This window comes from Perognathus longimembris, chromosome 17 (assembly GCF_023159225.1).
Source record: "Perognathus longimembris pacificus isolate PPM17 chromosome 17, ASM2315922v1, whole genome shotgun sequence".
NCBI lineage: Eukaryota > Metazoa > Chordata > Mammalia > Rodentia > Heteromyidae > Perognathus > Perognathus longimembris.
The window spans coordinates 47,418,349-47,435,377 of NC_063177.1; the positions used below are offsets into that span (position 1 = coordinate 47,418,349).

Consider the following 17,029-nt stretch of genomic DNA (forward strand, 5'->3'; position numbering starts at 1 on the left):
GGGTAGTTCATTGGAGATAAGAGTCTCACGGACTTTCCAGGCTGGCTTCAAACAGTGATCCTCAGATCTCAGCTTCCTAAGTAGCTAGGATTACAGATATGAACCACCAACACCTGGCCCTTTGCTTTTTTCTTTTCGCTTCTTCGGGCCCCAGGCATTCCTTGGCTTTTGTCAGTATCTCTCCAACCACTGTCTCCATTATCATGTTGCCATCTTCCCACTGTGTGTCTCTGATTCTTACTGTTCTTGGGGCCTGGTTGTATTGGATACTGGTTGTGAGGACCCAATGTAACCTCTATATACTTATAGTAACTATATATGTGCAAGGGCCCTAGTTCCAAAGAAGGTCACTGTCTAAGTAAGGTACTGGGAGTTTGAACTTTAGCATACCTTCTCATTTCTCTCTCCCTCTCCTTCCCTCCCCCCCTCTTTGTTGTGCTGGTTACCGGGGCTTGAACTCGGGACCCTGGTGATTTTTAGGCTAGGGTTTTACTTCCCATGCCAGTATCCACTTACAGTGTCTACTTTTAGACTTCTCATCTCTGGGATCTCAAGGTTGCGCTGCCACACCGAGCTTTCCTCTGTGGACACGGAGTCTTGCAGACTTTTCAGCCTGGGCTGGCAGGGCTCCATGATCCGTCCAGCCTCTGCCTTCCCTGTAATCCACTGCGGTAGTACATGGGCTGTATTCAGCTATAGGTTGAGAAGGGGAATCTCATGAGCTTTTTTTGTTTAGGCTTGCCTCAAACTGCCATCCTTCTTGTGCTCAGCCTCCCAAGTAGCTAGGAAGACAGGCACAAGCCACCAGTACCTGGCTTGGATTTCAACATATCTTTCTTGTGAACTGCGTACGTACATCTTCACCCTTCTGTTCCAGTGGAGCCTTTTTAATGGAAGGGCTTCGGCTTCTTCCGTGTGGTTCCCCGGCTAGCTGAGTCATGGTTGGTTGAACACCACCAAACGCTCTAGGCAGAGGCGATGCCCATGTGTCTGTAGGGTGGCACAGCGATCAGTAAATGCCCAGTGGCATCTTCATATCTGCGAGTCTGCAGAGAGCCCAAGGAAGCAAGCAAGCCAGTGGCAGTGCCAAGTCTGTCCAGCCCAACCGGAAGAACCAGGCCTCACCAGGTAGAGGAACCAGTCTTGGGGCAGCAGTTGGAGGAGGCAGACATACCGTGACTATTTCAGATCAGAGGGCAGGCCATCACGCAAGCAGATCTGTGCATCTCAGGGTGAGGTGAGATAAGCCAAGGGCAAAGAACGACATGGCCTCCTCCAAGAGGTGAAATTTGAACTGAGGCCCAGTGGCTGGTCATGTGGAGACTGGAGCCAAGTGTCCTGGACAGAAGGAACACACACACACACACACACACACACACACACACACACACACAGAGGCCTGAGGCAGGAATAAACTTGAGGACATTCTAGAAAGAAGAGAAGGGAATGGCGGGAAGGGATCAAAAGCTTTGGGCAACATGAGGTTGACCTCAGATGGGAATTAAACAAGGACACAAGTGCTATTTGCACCTCTTTCTGAGGACTTCTACCAGGGCTCCTGGCTGGGGAGGTAGCCAGCTTGGGGCTCCAGTTGGGATGCCTTTGGGATCCAGGCCCCAAAGGCTTTCATGGTTGTGTGCTGAGGAGATCACTCCCCCTAGTGTGGTGCAGAGCCAGCACCAGGCAACCTTGGAACCCCTAGTGGCCCTGGGCCTCCCCAGCTCACCTGGGCTGACAGGAATTTATTATCTTAGGCTGGTAGAGGATCTGCGCTTTATACAGAGAGACACAGCCTACGTGTCCCTCATTAATGAATCTGAGTGGGTAACGATGGAACCCACGCTATCTTAGATCCCCCTAGAGGGAATTCCTTCCCCCTTCCCTAGCAGTGGACCCCAAGGAACAGGGTAGACTTTCATAGAACCTTGACTACTCTTGACTTTTCTCAACTCAAGGGAAACCTGGAGATGTACTGTATGTGATGAAGTAGGAACTGAACTTCCAAGAGACTGGGGGAGGGGCTGGGGATATGGCCTAGTGGCAAGAGAGCTTGCCTCCCATACATGAAGCCCTAGGTTCGATTCCCCAGTACCACGTATACAGAAAACGGCCAGATGGGGCGCTGTGGCTCAAGTGGCAGAGTGCTAGCCTTGAGCAAAAAGAAGCCAGGGACAGTGCTCAGGCCCCTGAGTCTAAGCCCCAGGACTGGCCAAAAAAAAAAAAAAAGAGACTGGGGGAGGCATCCACAGTTCTTTTGGCAGTCAGCCCATCATGTGTCAAGTTTGCCTTAAAACACAAGTTTTCTAAGCTGAGCCCCAGTGGTTCACACCTGCAATCCTCGCTCCTCCTGAGCCTGAGATCTGAGGATTGAGGTTCAAAGCTACATGAGCAGGAAACTCTATAAGACTCTTCACTCCAATTAACCAGCAAAAAGCCAGAAGTAAGGGTGTGGCTCAAGAGGTAGAGTGCAGCCTTGAGTGACAAATCTAAGGGACAGTGCCTGAGCCCTGGGTTCAAGTTCCAGTATCAGCATACACACACAGAAAGACCAACAGTGATTTCTTCCCTAGCTCTGGGGAAGTCTAGTGGGTTACAGGATGAACCATGATTTAAGTTCTGCTTGATGCTCTCATGCTGAGTTTGCTTTATGAGCACATTTTCCAGGGAGGGGCACAGAGATCGAAGAATCTTGCTTTGAGTTGGATGCTCTTCTCTTGCCATGTTGGGGCGTGTGCACACGCCAGTACTGGTGTTTGAACTCAGGGCCTTGCATTCTTGCCTGGCTTTTTGCTCAAGGCTAGTGCTCTACCACTTTCATTTCTTTGCTGATTAATTGGAGATAAGAGGCTCAGAGCCTTTTCTTCCTAGGCTGGCTTTGAACCTTGATCCTCAGAGCTCAGCCTACTGAGGTCATGTTTGTTAGTGTCTGAACAAGGGGTCTTGCCTTTTCAATTTTCCCTGGGCCCTACAAATTATACATTTGGTCCTGCTGGGTTGTACAGTTGTCACTAGTAAACCTGAGCCATCCATTCAGAATAAACAATTTAAACCAGGCTGGGAATGTGGCCTAGTGGCTAAGTGCTTATACTCAGAGCACCTCATGAAGTCCTCCGTGGCTTCATCGCTGTCCTGGTTCACGTGGTCTGGGCTGCCCTGCTTCATTTGCTGCCCGAGCCAGACACAAAGGAAAGGGCACATCAGGAGGCCACATGATGGCAGAAAGCAAGAAGACAGCGGGCTGGGAATGTGGCTTAGCGGTATAGTGCTTGCCTAGCATGCATGAAGCCCTGGGTTCCATTCCTCAGTAACACATAAACAGAAAAGGCTGGAAGTGGCTCAGTGGCTCAAGTGGTAGCCTTGAGCACAAAGAAGCTGAAGGACAGCGCCCAGGCCTTGAGTTCAAGCCCCAGAACTGGCAAAAAAAAAAATAAAGTATAATAAATTTTAAACCAGAGACAGCTCAGGAACAACAATTGCTTATGATTTAATACAGGCGAAGCACGTGGGAAAGTGCGTGGATTATTGCCAGTATTTCATAAGCATTAGCTCTGAGAATAATGGGACCAGTTGGGAGTGGGAGTGAAGAGGGTCAGTGTGTTTCTGTTTCAGGAGCATGGGAATAAGCCAGGCTTGGAAATGACTTTGTTTTGGAAGCTCAGGTATGAGCCAGGGCTGGGATGTTTTGGAATTCTTAGGGCAACAATTGCTACTGGTCTTCCGAAGGTGCTTGGATGTTGATCTTGCAACATCAACATCTGAGACCTTGAATTTTTGCACCTGGAGTTTGGTCTGGGTAATCCCCACAGGCCTGGCTCCTGGGGCTGCTTTGGAATGTCCCCCCTCCCCGCCCCGCCCCCAACTGGCCTGAGAAGTCTTCCAAGTCTGCAGGGGCCTGAGGGTCAGGAGGGAAGTGCTGGCAGGCGGTAAGTTGGAGTTCTGACCCAGGAGCTCCTGGTGGCTCTGAAGGGAGGGCCTCCCCCAGCTCAGGGCCTGTTGGCATAGATGCCTTCTCTGCCCTCATTCTGTCAGATGGAGATATCCTCAGACCTGCTTCCCAGAATGTGGCTTGAGGGCTGGAGCCAGGTGGGGCTGGGCTCTCTTACTCAGAAGCTTTCTGCTTTGTCACCTTAAATGGTGTCAGGAAGCCAGGCTCCTGTGGCTCACACCTGTACGCTTGGTTATTCAGGGAGGCTGAGAACCTGGAAGATAGTGGTTTGAAGTCAGCACAGGCAGAAAAAGGCACAAAACTCCTTCTCCAAGTAACCAGTTAAATGCTGGGCTGGGGGTGTGGCTCACATAATAGAGCAAGCAAACCCAGTGGGAGTTTGAGGTGCTGAATTCAAGCCCTGGTACTATCTCTCTCTTACACACACACACACACACACACACACACACACACACACACACACACACAGTGTCAGGGATGGGTGTGATGGCATACACTATTATCTGAGCAATAAGGACGCCGAGGCCCAAAGGTCTCGAGTTGGAAGCCAGCATGGGCTACAGAATGAGATGCTGACCAAAAAAAAGAAAAAGAAAAGAAAGGAGAGGCGAAGCTGGGCACCTATAATCCTAGCTACTCAGGAGGCTGAGATCTAGGGATTGCAGTTCAATGCCAGCCTGGGGAAGAAAAGTCCCATGAGACTCTTATCTCCAATGAACCACCAGAACACTGGAAGTGGCTTTGGGGCTCAAGTGGTAGAGCACTAGCATTGAGCTGTAGAGCTCAGGGACAGCTTCCAGGCCCAGAGTTCAAGCCTCACGGCACACAAAAAAAAAGAGAGACAGACAGACATTGTTCTTTGGGGCTGGTTTGGCTTATTTTATTCCATCTATCCATAAAGGTTGTTTTGTTCTCTGAATCATTTTTCTTCTCATATCCTTTTGCTACACATACTGTAGAATGCACCTCTGAAGATAACATTTACCACGTGTGTGTAATCTCAATATTAAACTTAAAGACCAACAAGGACTCCTTACTGTCGTACACTCTGTCCACATTAAAACTTCCTCAATTACCTCCCCAGATATGCTGTTTATTTGAAGTGAGGCCCAGTCAGGTATGGTGGATGGATGATTGTTCCTTTTGTCTCTTTGGTTTCCCTTCATGTAGAACATTACCCATCCTCAGCCCTATTTTTCTCCCACGGCATTGACTTCTTTCTTTTTTCCTTTTTGTACTTGAATTCAGGGCCTCACATTCTCACTTGGCTTTTCTGCTCAAAACTGGCACTTGAGCCACATCTCCACGTACAGCTTTTTGTTGGTTAATTGGACATAAGAATCTCACAGATTCGTTTGCCTGGGTTGGTTTTGAGCCTTGATCCTCAGATCTCAGACTCCTCAGTAGCTAGGATTACAGGCGTAAGGCATTGGTGCCTGACTTGACATTGACTTTTTGGGTTGTAGAAGTGCCCTGGGGACCTACTTGCTCATTTATTTCCTTGTGATTGACATTTAATTGGTTCTCCCTGCAGCTGTATTTCCTTTCACCTGGAAATTCCCTCCTGAACTTTGATTAGGTTCAGTTAAATGATTTGGGTGAGAATCTTTGATTTTATAAACTTCATATTGTATCCCACCAGGAGACATAAGAGGTCAGGGGCCCATTATTAGCAACACTAGACTGAATCACTTTGTAAGGAGCTAATTGTTAGTTCTGTCCAGTTTGTAAGTGGCCTGAGAATGAACCTCTATGCCTACCTATCTCCATTGGTCATCAGTTATTATACTGAAAGAGGCTGCAAACGGGTGGCTTTCTAAACCTGCCCACCCCTTCCGTGGGAGAAGCTGCTCTCCCCCGTTGCCTGCTAATGACATGCTTATGCCAATGGGTCTTCTTTCACTTTTGTCTCTTGGTTGTCCTACTGAAAACCTTAGCTCCCTATAGGAACATTAATATAATTATTACTTACGTGCCACATATATAATTTTCAAAATCCCAGTCACAATATTTCAACCAAGGATACAGCTTCTGAGCTTCTTACAGTCTTGGAAATCGTTATCATTCATTAGATTCCACTGGGATGTGCAGCCAGATTCCCACATGCTAATGTCACTGGAAATGATGCTTTCCTGGTTCTTACTAGCAAGTTTTTATATATAGTAGGACTGACTTGCTGCACTTGTTTAATAGGCTCTACTTGGTTTTCCTTTGCAATTACATTGATTTATTTTCAGATCAGACACTTCCATAATACAATAGTCAAACCATAAAGTCAGGTGCTGGTAGGTCATTCCAGCTACTCTGGAGGCTGAAATCTGAAGATCCTAGTTCAAAGTCAGCTTAGGCAGACAGATCCATGAAACTTTTACCTCCAATTAACCAGCAAAAGGCTGAGCTCGAGGCATGGTTAGAATAGTAGAGGGCTAGTCTTAGGTGAAAAAGCCAAGTGAGAGTGAGGTCCTGAGTTTATGCTCCGTACTAATACAAGGAAAAAAAAAGATACACAGCCATGTTTTATGTGTGCTTTTGTTTGAAGACATTTTACTTCTTTAATGCCTGTTTCTGACTCATTAAGGTTGAACTCCACAATAATACTGAGACTCCTGAACAGAGCACATCTCATGCACCATTTTCTCCAGGAAGCACACCACAGCCGGCTTGTGCTTCAGAATAATAGACAGCCCTTCAACACTTCACTTGGAGCATTTGGGGGTAAAATTACCAATAAAAAGCATAAGTCTAGCCCTGCAGTCATTAGAAGTTCATGATTAGTTCATGATTCGTCATTAGAAGTTCAAGTAATCCTAGCTTCTATAGAGGCTGAGATCCGAGATCAGTTTGGAGCCAGCCAATGCAGAAAAGTCCGTGGGACTCTTATCTCCAATTAACCACTAAAAAGCAGAGATGAAGGTATGGTTCAAGTGGTAGAGTGCCAGCCTTGATTTAAAAAAAGCCACTCTAGAGAATGCGGTCCTGAGTTCAAGCTGCAGTATTGGCACATGCATCTCACACACACACACACACACACACACACACACACACACACACACACATCACTTAACAGACAGCAAAAAGGACATTGTTTATAGTGCATCCTGAAACCGGAAGTCACCCCATTGGACCTCAGCTGGCAATTTGTCCAGTGGGCAAAGTCATTTATTTATGTTTTGCAGTTCTGTCTCTACCCATGAATAAGTCTAAAGAGGCTCAAGTATTCATTTGAGAGTGAACACCTCCTCACATTCGTGAGTAAGTTTTGAAATACAGAATCTGCACATGAAGAGGTTTGATTGACTGTGTCAGAACAGATGGGTTTAAATTTGCTGTGTGACCATGAACCAGTTTCATTGCCTCTCTGGGCTGCCTTTTCCTGGTAACTGGAATCTCAGGGCCTGAGCGGGAGTTGCCATGTCTCCTGGTTTCCCTTCCGGTGGCTGTCAAGGTCCTGATTTCATTCCTTTGCACACAGGTTTGTGGACTTCCATGCAGCTGCCTCGACCTGCTCGCCCTCCCGAGCCTCCCTGCTCACCGGCCGGCTGGGCCTTCGTAACGGAGTCACACACAACTTTGCAGTCACATCTGTGGGGGGCCTTCCGCTCAACGAGACCACCTTGGCTGAGGTGCTGAGACAGGCTGGCTATGTCACCGGCATGATAGGTAACGTGGGGTGCTGTGCCCTCCGCATTTATCTGGCTGCTTCATGCATGCAGAGCCTCCACGTGACTTTATCTCTCCTGCTCATGTCTGCTTTTTTCTTTTTCCTTCTTTGTGTGTGTGCACACGCACGTGCGCGCGCTAGTACTGGGGCTTGAACTCAGGCTTGGGGAATTATTGCTCCTGAGCTTTTTTGCTCAATGCTAGCACTCTACCACTTGAGCCACAGCTCCACTTCTGGCTTTTGGGTGATTCATTGGAGAAAAGAGTCTCATGGACTTTCCTGTTTGGGGCTAGGGGAGGAGGGTGGTTTCCCATTGTGATCCTCAGATCTCAACTTTCTTAGGAGCTAGGATTATAGCTGAAAGGGGTGGGTGCACCACTCAACTAATTGGCTTTTGTCCTAGTACCTGCTGTCTCAACGTCCTAGGCAGTTCTTGGCTCAAGGAAGCAAGCAGAGAGGAGAGATGGTTATAGCCTCAGGTGTTTACTTTGATCAAGAAAGTAGCTAGTCCAGGGCAGTAGCCCATACCTGTAATCCTAGCCATTGGAGAGGCTGAGATCAGCAAGATCACCCATTGAAGAAGTCATCCCAGGCAGAAAGGTTCCTGAGACTCATTCTCAAACCAGGCTGGGTGCAGTGGTGTGAGTCCTCCATGTGGAACTTCATGGGAAGTTGACATGCGTAGATTCACAGTTCCAGGCCAAGCCTGGGCAGAAAGAAGATGGCCAAGGCTTGAGCTTGTGACCCCAGTGACCATGGGAAGCCTAAAGCATGTGGATTGAGGGTCAGGCACACACCCTATGTTGAAAGGGAAATCTGATCTCAAAAATAACCATCAAATACCAGGCTGGAAGCATGGCTCAGCAGTATCTAAGGGAGTCGGGCAAGCATGAGGCCCTGAGTTCAAACTCCCAGTATTGCCACAGAAAGGGAGAGAGGAAAAAGGGGAGGAAGGGAGGGAAAGGAAAGGAGAGATGGAAAGAAGGAAGGAGGGAAGGAAGAAAGGGGAGAAGGAAAGAAGGGAAAGGAAAGTAAGGAAAAAAAAGAAGAAAGAATGGAAGTGGAAGGAAGGAAAGGACAAAAGGAAGATAAAAGGCATTCCCAGGTCTTGGCATACATATATACATATGTATGTAAATAGTGCATATGTACATACATGCTGACATACATATATATTGTGAAGGCCCCTCTTGAGTGCTGACATTTACTGTGTTCCATGCAGACACTGGGCCAAGTGTTTGTGATGTTTATTCTGGTGCAGTGTGAGCACCGTGCTTCTGGCTGGTGAGGAGACTTGCGGCCTGACCTGTAGTGGATCAAGGCGGGATCTGGGCAACCCTCTGCCTTCTTTTCCTGTGAGCCTCCTGCAGAGACTGAGACAACCCAGCCGCGCCCCTCCAGCCTCCCCAGGGGCTGCCTCTGCTTGTTAGTACTGAAATCGCTGGGTCCAGCGGGATTCTTGCCTCTCTATACCACAGTGAAGCGGCATGGAGGGCGTGCCAACAGACAGGTGACAGCCCAGGCCCTCATGAGTGAGCCGCCCGCCGGGAGCCTCCCCTGTTCACCTGTCGGAGGCTGCGCTGCCAGAACCAAGGCCTGGCACCTCTAGTGTTGTCTGGACCCCCTCCTCTGGCCTGAAGAGTTCGTCATTGTTTTTCACAGGTGCTCCATCTGTAGGGGTGGTATTGTTGTCCCAGAAGGACAAGCTTCCATCAATTGGAGGAGGGGCCAACTAAGGTCCAGCCCCCCCTCTTTCCAGGCCCTTTCTCCCCCAAGGTATAATTATGCAAACAACATTGACACCAAGACAACCAACCACACACAGCTCCCACTGGGGGCCACCTAGGGGCACTGCCAAGGTGGGCGTGGCCAAGATGCCTATGCTAAGTAGGGGTGGGGCTTGTGGGATCAAGCCCCACCCCTCATGCCTGCCTAGGAAACAGCCCCTCACAGGACCCCTGGTCAGCTTCCATCCTGCCCTCTCTCTTCTCTACTCTAGGTGTCCTGGAAAGGAGAGTTTTGAAATGATGAACTAAGTAAGGCACACTTACAGGAAGGGGTAAAACCTGCTGAAGGAACAGTCCCTTTAACAACATGCACACTGAGCTACTGGGCTTTGGCTAGATGCCACTCAGCCCTGTGTTTTTGTTTCTCTCCTCTTTCGCATTATTTTGTCCATCCGTATCATTTTTCATGGGACTGGGATTGTGGCTTAGAGGTAGAGTGCTTGCCTAGCATGCATGAAACCCTGGGTTCAATTCCTTGGTACCACATAACAACAACAACAACAAAAGTCATTAAATAAATCGTAAAAACAAAATATAAAAAAATCATCCTTATTATCATTTCTGAATTAAAATAAATAATTTTGGTATCATTTTGTATCTCCATGTCATGTCTAAATCTATTTCTTCTAAATTTTTGTTAAGACTTTTTCTTTTTTCCCCTCTCAAACCCATGGAGCAGTTGCAGGAAAGGAGTAAGGGACTCCCACAGATCCCCATCCAAATTCTCTGATTTGTTTTTTTAAATTTTGGCCGTACTGGGGTTTTGAACTCAGGGCTGGGGGCTTGCTAGGTGAGTGATTTGTGGCCTGAGCTGCCCCCATCCCTTTTTACTTTTAGATTGTTTTCTAGGTAGAGTCTCACTTTTTGCCAGGGGCCCATCCCAGACCGAGACCCTCCTACCAATGGTCTCCCACACAGCCGGGATCACAGCTATGTACCCCCATGCCTTACCTACTGATGGAGAGACAATTTCGCTAACTTTTTTTTTCTGGGCTGGCCTTGAACTATGATCCTCTTGATCTCTGCCTCTCATGTAGCTAGGATTACAGGTGTGAGGCATCCTTCCAGGCAGCTGCTTCCTCCTCCTCCTCCTCCTCCTCCTCCTCCCCCTCCCCCTCCCCCTCCCCCTCCCCCTCCCCCTCCCCCTCCCCCTCCCCCTCCCCCTCCCCCTCCCCCTCCTTCTGTTTTTGCAACAAGGTCTCTATTTAGCCCAGGCTGGCCTTAAACTCTCAATTCTCCTTCCTCAGCATCTTGAGTGTTGGGATTACAGGCATGCACCACCATCCTTGACTTGATTGTTAATTTTGCATTTGTTTTTAAAACACAATTGGGTAGTCTTTTTTTTTTTTTTTTGGCCAGTCCTGGGCCTTGGACTCAGGGCCTGAGCACTGTCCCTGGCTTCTTCCCGCTCAAGGCTAGCACTCTGCCACTTGAGCCACAGCGCCGCTTCTGGCCGTTTTCTGTATATGTGGTGCTGGGGAATCGAACCTAGGGCCTCGTGTATCCGAGGCAGGCACTCTTGCCACTAGGCTATATCCCCAGCCCCTGGGTAGTCTTTTATTGCGGCCCCATCTGATCATTCACGTAGCCATCCTCCTTTGGTTGCCAGTTAGTTTCTTTCGTTTGTGTTGTTGAGTTGTGCCACTGTTGAGATCTTTCTATCACCTTTGATTTCTCTACCTGCTCACCTTGGGATTCATTTTCCTGGAGTCTTACCCTGAGAGGGAATGAACAGATCAGGGGCCCTGACCTTGTCAGAGTCTGTCACGCGGTCCCAATTACTTCCTCAGACCTGATGCATTTGCCAAGCCAGAGCAGTGGGTGGCTGAGCTTTCTCATTTGCTGCACCGTAGGTGTCTCAGCCGTGGAAGATGAGGAAGCAAGGAGGGATGGAACCTTTCTGAGACTGCATCCTGGGCCTGCCGCTCTGGTCCATATGTAGCTACTGAGCTCTGTGAGGCGCAGAGGCTCAGGGTGCTCCTGCGGCAGGCCTGGCCTCCCTTCGCCATGAGGCTTTCTTACATGGTTCTGAGTCTTTCCTGCTCAGTTTCTGTGGATCCTAGACAGTCCTAGACGAGGCCAGCTTGTCTGCCTCCTTTCCTTGTCATGAAGCCCGATAGAGAACAAGTGTGGGACAAGCTCCTCAGAGAGTGTGGGCATATCTCTGTGGAGTCCTCTGAACATCTCTTTATTTTTGAACAGGTAAATGGCATCTTGGGCACCATGGCTCTTATCACCCCAACTTCCGAGGTAAGAATGGCTTCACTACTTAGGAGACAGAAGGGAACATTCTCTGTGGAAAAGGACCTATTAACATTTGAATCAGGGGGAGTTGGCTCACACCTGTAATCCTAGCTGAGATCTGAGGATCATAGTTCAAAGCCAACCCAGAAGTGGGTCTGGGCATAAAGCCCTTGATTTGATTCCTCAGCACCACATACACAGAAAAAGCTGGAAGCTGTGGCTCCAGTGGTAGAGTGCTGGCCTTGAGCAAAAGAAGCTCAGGGACAGTGAACAGGCCCTGAGTCCAAGCTCGATGACTAACAAAACTAAACAAAACAAAAGCTGCAAGTGGAGCTGTGGTTTAAGAGGTAGACTGCTAGACGTGGGCAAAAAAGCTGAGAAACAGTGCAGTGCCCCAGGCCCCTGGTTTCAAGCCCTATTAGGACATCTTTGTTTTCAGTGCTGCATGGGGGCACTTGGGATATTAGGCTCCTCTGCCACTTGGCCTCTCTTTTGCTTATACCGTCTCAGCACCCCTTCCCTGGTCCCCAGTGGCCCTGATGCAGCCTCACTCCAGATCTATCCTGAATCTTCTCCCCATTCCTATACCTCAAGGAAAATTTGGCCCCTTGTGGTACTCAGGTGGCTCAACTGGAAAGAAGTGAACATTATCTGTTGGCTTTGCTAAATCGAAGACCTAGACAGGCACCCAAACAGGAGGTGCTGCCTCTTCACCTTCTTCCTGTAGCCATTTACTTCTGAAGACCTCTAACCTTTGGCCTTGGGGAAGTAGGTCAAGGTCAAGCTGTCAGCACTCATACTCTGAATGTCCCAATTCACCAAAATGTCGATGATCTTTCAAAGTTATGGTGTGTATCTCTGTGTTTCCCTTGTCATCTGGGGACCTGGGGACCTTCTTTTATCCTGTTTGTTCATTTAGTTGTTAATTTTTGACAGCACAGGGGTTTGAACTCAAGGCCTCAGGCTTGCTAAACAGGTGCTCTACCGCTTTAGTTATACCCAAAGCCCTGGGTTTTCTCTTAGAAGTATGATACTGTCAGCTTAGCTTATGTGCCTGTTTACCTATCCCTCTGGCCCTACCTATCTAGTCTCCTTTCCTCTTGCCTTTTTTTTTTGTTGTTTGTTTTTTGATCAGTTGTGGGGCTTGAACTCTGGGCCTGGGCGCTGTCTCTGAGATCGAGGCTAGCATTCTATTACTTGAGCCACACCACCACTTCCAGTTTTCTGGTGGTTAATTGGAGATAAGAGTCTCACAGACTTTCCTGCCTGGGCTGGCTTCAAACCCCGATCCTCAGATCTCAGTCTTCTGAGTTGTTAGGATTACAGGCGTGAACCACTGGTACCTGGCTTCCTCTTGACATTTTATAAACATGTGGGTAGCCTTTTCCTTAAATGTGCTTCTCTGACTGTTTTGCAGACCCCTCACCTCCTCTGCCTCCTGGTCCAATGGCTGTCCCTATTTTCTCTGGAGAAAGGCTACCTGCCTTGCCTTGATCTAGAATTGGCAGATTGTTCTTCCACCTGTGCTTTTAAAAAATGGCCAGAGAAAGACGTGAAGACCTGACTTCTCCATACACTACACAAGAGTCCTGCCTTTCCCCATTTGGTCTTTAATTCATTCTTGGCATGTGGTTGGTTGGACTAAAGCACACTTTAGATGCCCTGAGTCCTTATTCCTAGAGTCCTGATGCTGAGGACCGATACTGAGACTGAGTCCTGCCCAGAGGAAGTGGCACCATGTTACTATTATTTTTTTGGGAGTATGCCAGGAGAGTGGGAAGTAGAGAGAGAGAGAGAGAGAGAGAGAGAGAGAGAGAGAGAGAGAGAGAGAGAGAGAGAGAGAGAGAACACCTCCTACATACTTGCTATCCCTGGATCAGACAGTCTCAAAAAGCCTTCTGGCGTAGACAGTTGAACTATCTTGGTTCTTATCTCCCGTTGCTTCCTGGCTCCTTTACCCTGCCCACGTGTACTGCCCCGGTTCCCACAAACCTCTGGCTTCCCCACTACACCTGCCATAAATCATCCATACAGCTACCTGTTCCTCACATGTCTCCAAGGCTTCTCTTTCCCTGGCTTACTTCTCAGAAAGAGGCTCCAGAAAACATAGTATCTGTTATCTAGACCAGGGGTTGGTATAGACCGATGGCCCAAATCTGTTACGAAAGTCTGTTTTGCTTTGGGTCTTTTTTTTTTTTTAACTGTATTTGTTTTTGTCTTTTCTTTTTTGGGACTGGGGATTGAGCCCAGGATGTTGCACTTGCTAAATAAGCAAGCTCTTTGCCACCGAACTTCATCCCAGCCCCAAGTCTGTTTGTGGAAATGAAGTTTTATTGGAAAATAGCCTTGCATCTGTGGACATATCATCTGTGGGTGCTCTTTTACTTCCACAGCAAAGTTGAGAAGCCTCAACAGTGACTACTCAGCCCATCAAATCCTAAGATTATGAACTATATAGCTCTGGTCTCTACTCATCTTCATACTAAATGCAGTCACCTGCCAGGGCTGAGCCACTTACCTGTGGGGTTTCTAGCTATATTAACACATGTCAGGGTCGCATGGAGCTAGCATTTTTAACCCCACAACTGCTAACATAACCAACTATTCCATATACACCACCGCCTATGGGGTGGGGTAGCTGAGGATCTAGTGGGCCAGCACCAGGAGCATGTCGGGATGGGGAAGGCCATGTCACCGTGGTGATGGCTGTGTGGGGACCACGACTGGAGCAGAAGTGGGGCAGACAAAGGGATTCTCTCTCTCTCTTTTTTTTTTTTTTGGCCAGTCCTAGGCTGTGAACTCAGGGCCTGAGCACTGTCCCTGGCTTCTTTTTTTTTTTTTTTTTTTTGGCCAGTCCTGGGCCTTGGACTCAGGGCCTGAGCACTGTCCCTGGCTTCTTCCCGCTCAAGGCTAGCACTCTGCCACTTGAGCCACAGTGCCGCTTCTGGCCGTTTTCTGTATATGTGGTGCTGGGGAATCGAACCTAGGGCCTCGTGTGTCCGAGGCAGGCACTCTTGCCACTAGGCTATATCCCCAGCCCCCTGGCTTCTTTTTGCTCAAGGCTAGCACTCTGCCACTTGAGCCACAGCGCCACTCCTGGCTGTTTTCTATATTTGTGGTGCTGGGGAATCGAACCCAGGGCTTCATGTATATGAGGGGAGCACTCTTGCCACTAGGCCATATTCCCAGCCCCAGACTGGGGCTTCACACCAGAACCCACTGGACAGCCCTGGTACAGCTTCACCTGGGAGAGACATAGCGCAGGGAATTATGGTCCGAGTCACAGTGGCCCCATGTGCAAGGCACTCTGGGAACTGGAGATAGCTGGGTTCCTAGGAAACGTGCCTCTGAGCAGCTGAGATACGTGCAAGGACGGAAGGCCCAGCCCAGGAGGCAGTGCTCCCTGTTTACCAGGCTTGGAGTTCGAAGCTGTGGGTAAATACAACTCTCCAGGAGATCTGGTTTCTGTTGAAGACTAGGGAAATCAAGAGAGCTGACACAGTTTCCCAGGTGCCTGGGGAGGGATTTCTTTATTTTGTGGAGAGTTTTTGCATTCTACTTACCTTTGGGTAAAAGCATGGGTTGCAGGAGAGACAGGCTGAGGGAGGATGGTCAGAAACTTCCACACAAGGGATTCAGGTCTCATCCTTCTTCCTTTTCCCCAATTTATCACCCTGAGTCCAAATCCTGCCAGTCTTCTCAGTCCTGGCAACAATGTCCATCCTTAAGGAAGCATTTTGAGATTCCTGCCCCAACCCATCCCCTGCATCTGGGAATAACTTCATTCTCTGATCGCTCTTGTTGGTTGACTACTGCCCCTCCCCCACCTGCCTGTCTCTCTGTCTCTGTATCGGCCGTCTCTTGCTTTCATTTTTTCACTATATAGACCGGTCTGGCCTTGAACTCTCAATCCTTTTGCCTCAGCCTCCTGAATGCTGGAATTATAGGCATACACCTCCATACTAGCTCACCTGCCCATCCCTTAGGGCTTCACCTAGATACTTTATTTTCCCATCAGATGGGGAAAATGAGGGCAGAAATGTGTGTGTGTGTGTGTGTGTGTGTGTGTGTGTGTGTGTGTGTGTGCATGTACTAGTCTTGGAGCTTGAGCTCAGGGCCTGGGACAGCACTCAAGCCTAGCACTGTATCATTTGAGTCACAGATTCTACTTCTGGCTTATTTGGTAGTTTAGGGGGGGATAAGAGTCTCATGGACTTTCCTGCCCAGGCTGGCTTTAATCCTCAGATCTCGGCCTCTAGAGTAGCAAGGATTACAGGTGTGAGCTACACACACCCAGCTGGCAGAATTTTTTAACCCCTTAAAGTGTCACATGTATAGTAGATTGTCACCAAGTCCTTTTAAGTGTGCCTGTTTAACCAATGATGGCAGACACGCAATAATCCCACCCATGCCCCCCCCCCCCCCCGCCCCAGGTTAACTCTAATCACAAAATGTTGTGTAAATCTAGTCTTACAGCCAGAACCTAGCAAAGTGATTTTTTTTTCTGCTTACTTCAAAAAAGGATATTAATCAAATCCTTTTTTAATTACATACTCCAGAGCGCTGCAATATTAAATCATAGGAAATTAAAAATTTTTTTTCCACGGGTGTGAAGAAGGTGGGCATACCGAGAAGCAGCCAAGTGGGGGAAGGGGCTGCTAACTAGATGTTTCTCTTCCAGGTTTTGATTACTACTTTGGGATTCCGTACAGCCATGATATGGGGTGTACGGATACCCCGGGCTATAACCACCCTCCTTGTCCGGCATGTCCACTGGGCGCTGGCTTATCCAGGTAATGCTGTTCAACACTTCGGGTTCCAGAACAAGGGGGTGTCCTAAGGAGAAGATGCAGATGGCACAGTCAAGACAGCAGATAAGATAGAGTGTACGTCCAGGACAATGTAAATACATTATTTGTAAATGTGTTATTTGGATACAAAGAGGAGAGAGATGATGTTTTTCTGTAAGAATTTTCCTCAGGTGTCTTGGATTATGTAACTCAGCTGGACAGAGCTTTGCACTGTCCAGGCCTCAGACAGAGGGGACCTCCGATCTCTGCTGGCTTTGTTCCTGACCACTCACCTGGCTCACACACCGGACCTCTGGAGTGGGGGCGGGGGAAGGGAGAGGAGCAAGACAAAAGAGAATGAAGGGGAGGGGAGGGGGAGAGGGAGAGATTGAGAGAGAGCTTCTGCTCATCAGTCTTGACATTGGTCCAGGTACTGCACAGGCTGTTTTTAATGAGTAAGTTTAACAAAATGGGAAAATGCACATGATGTAACCATAAAGTAAAAAGCTAGAGGACTGGGAATGTGGCTTAGTGGTTGAGAGCTTGCCTAGCATGCATGAAGCCCTGGGTTCGATTCCTTAGCACCACAGATATAGAAAAA

General features: G+C 48.5%; 1 protein-coding gene across 1 annotated transcript in view; it reads left to right on the forward strand.

Moving 5' to 3' along the window:
- Arsg (arylsulfatase G) overlaps nt 1-17,029 on the forward strand; it is a 66,935-nt gene that overhangs the window by 9,476 nt on the left and 40,430 nt on the right. The window contains exons 2-4 of the mRNA XM_048367134.1: nt 7,419-7,606; nt 11,597-11,644; nt 16,320-16,431. Of these exons, the coding sequence (XP_048223091.1) occupies nt 7,419-7,606; nt 11,597-11,644; nt 16,320-16,431 (348 nt within the window). The remainder of the gene's footprint in view (nt 1-7,418; nt 7,607-11,596; nt 11,645-16,319; nt 16,432-17,029) is intronic.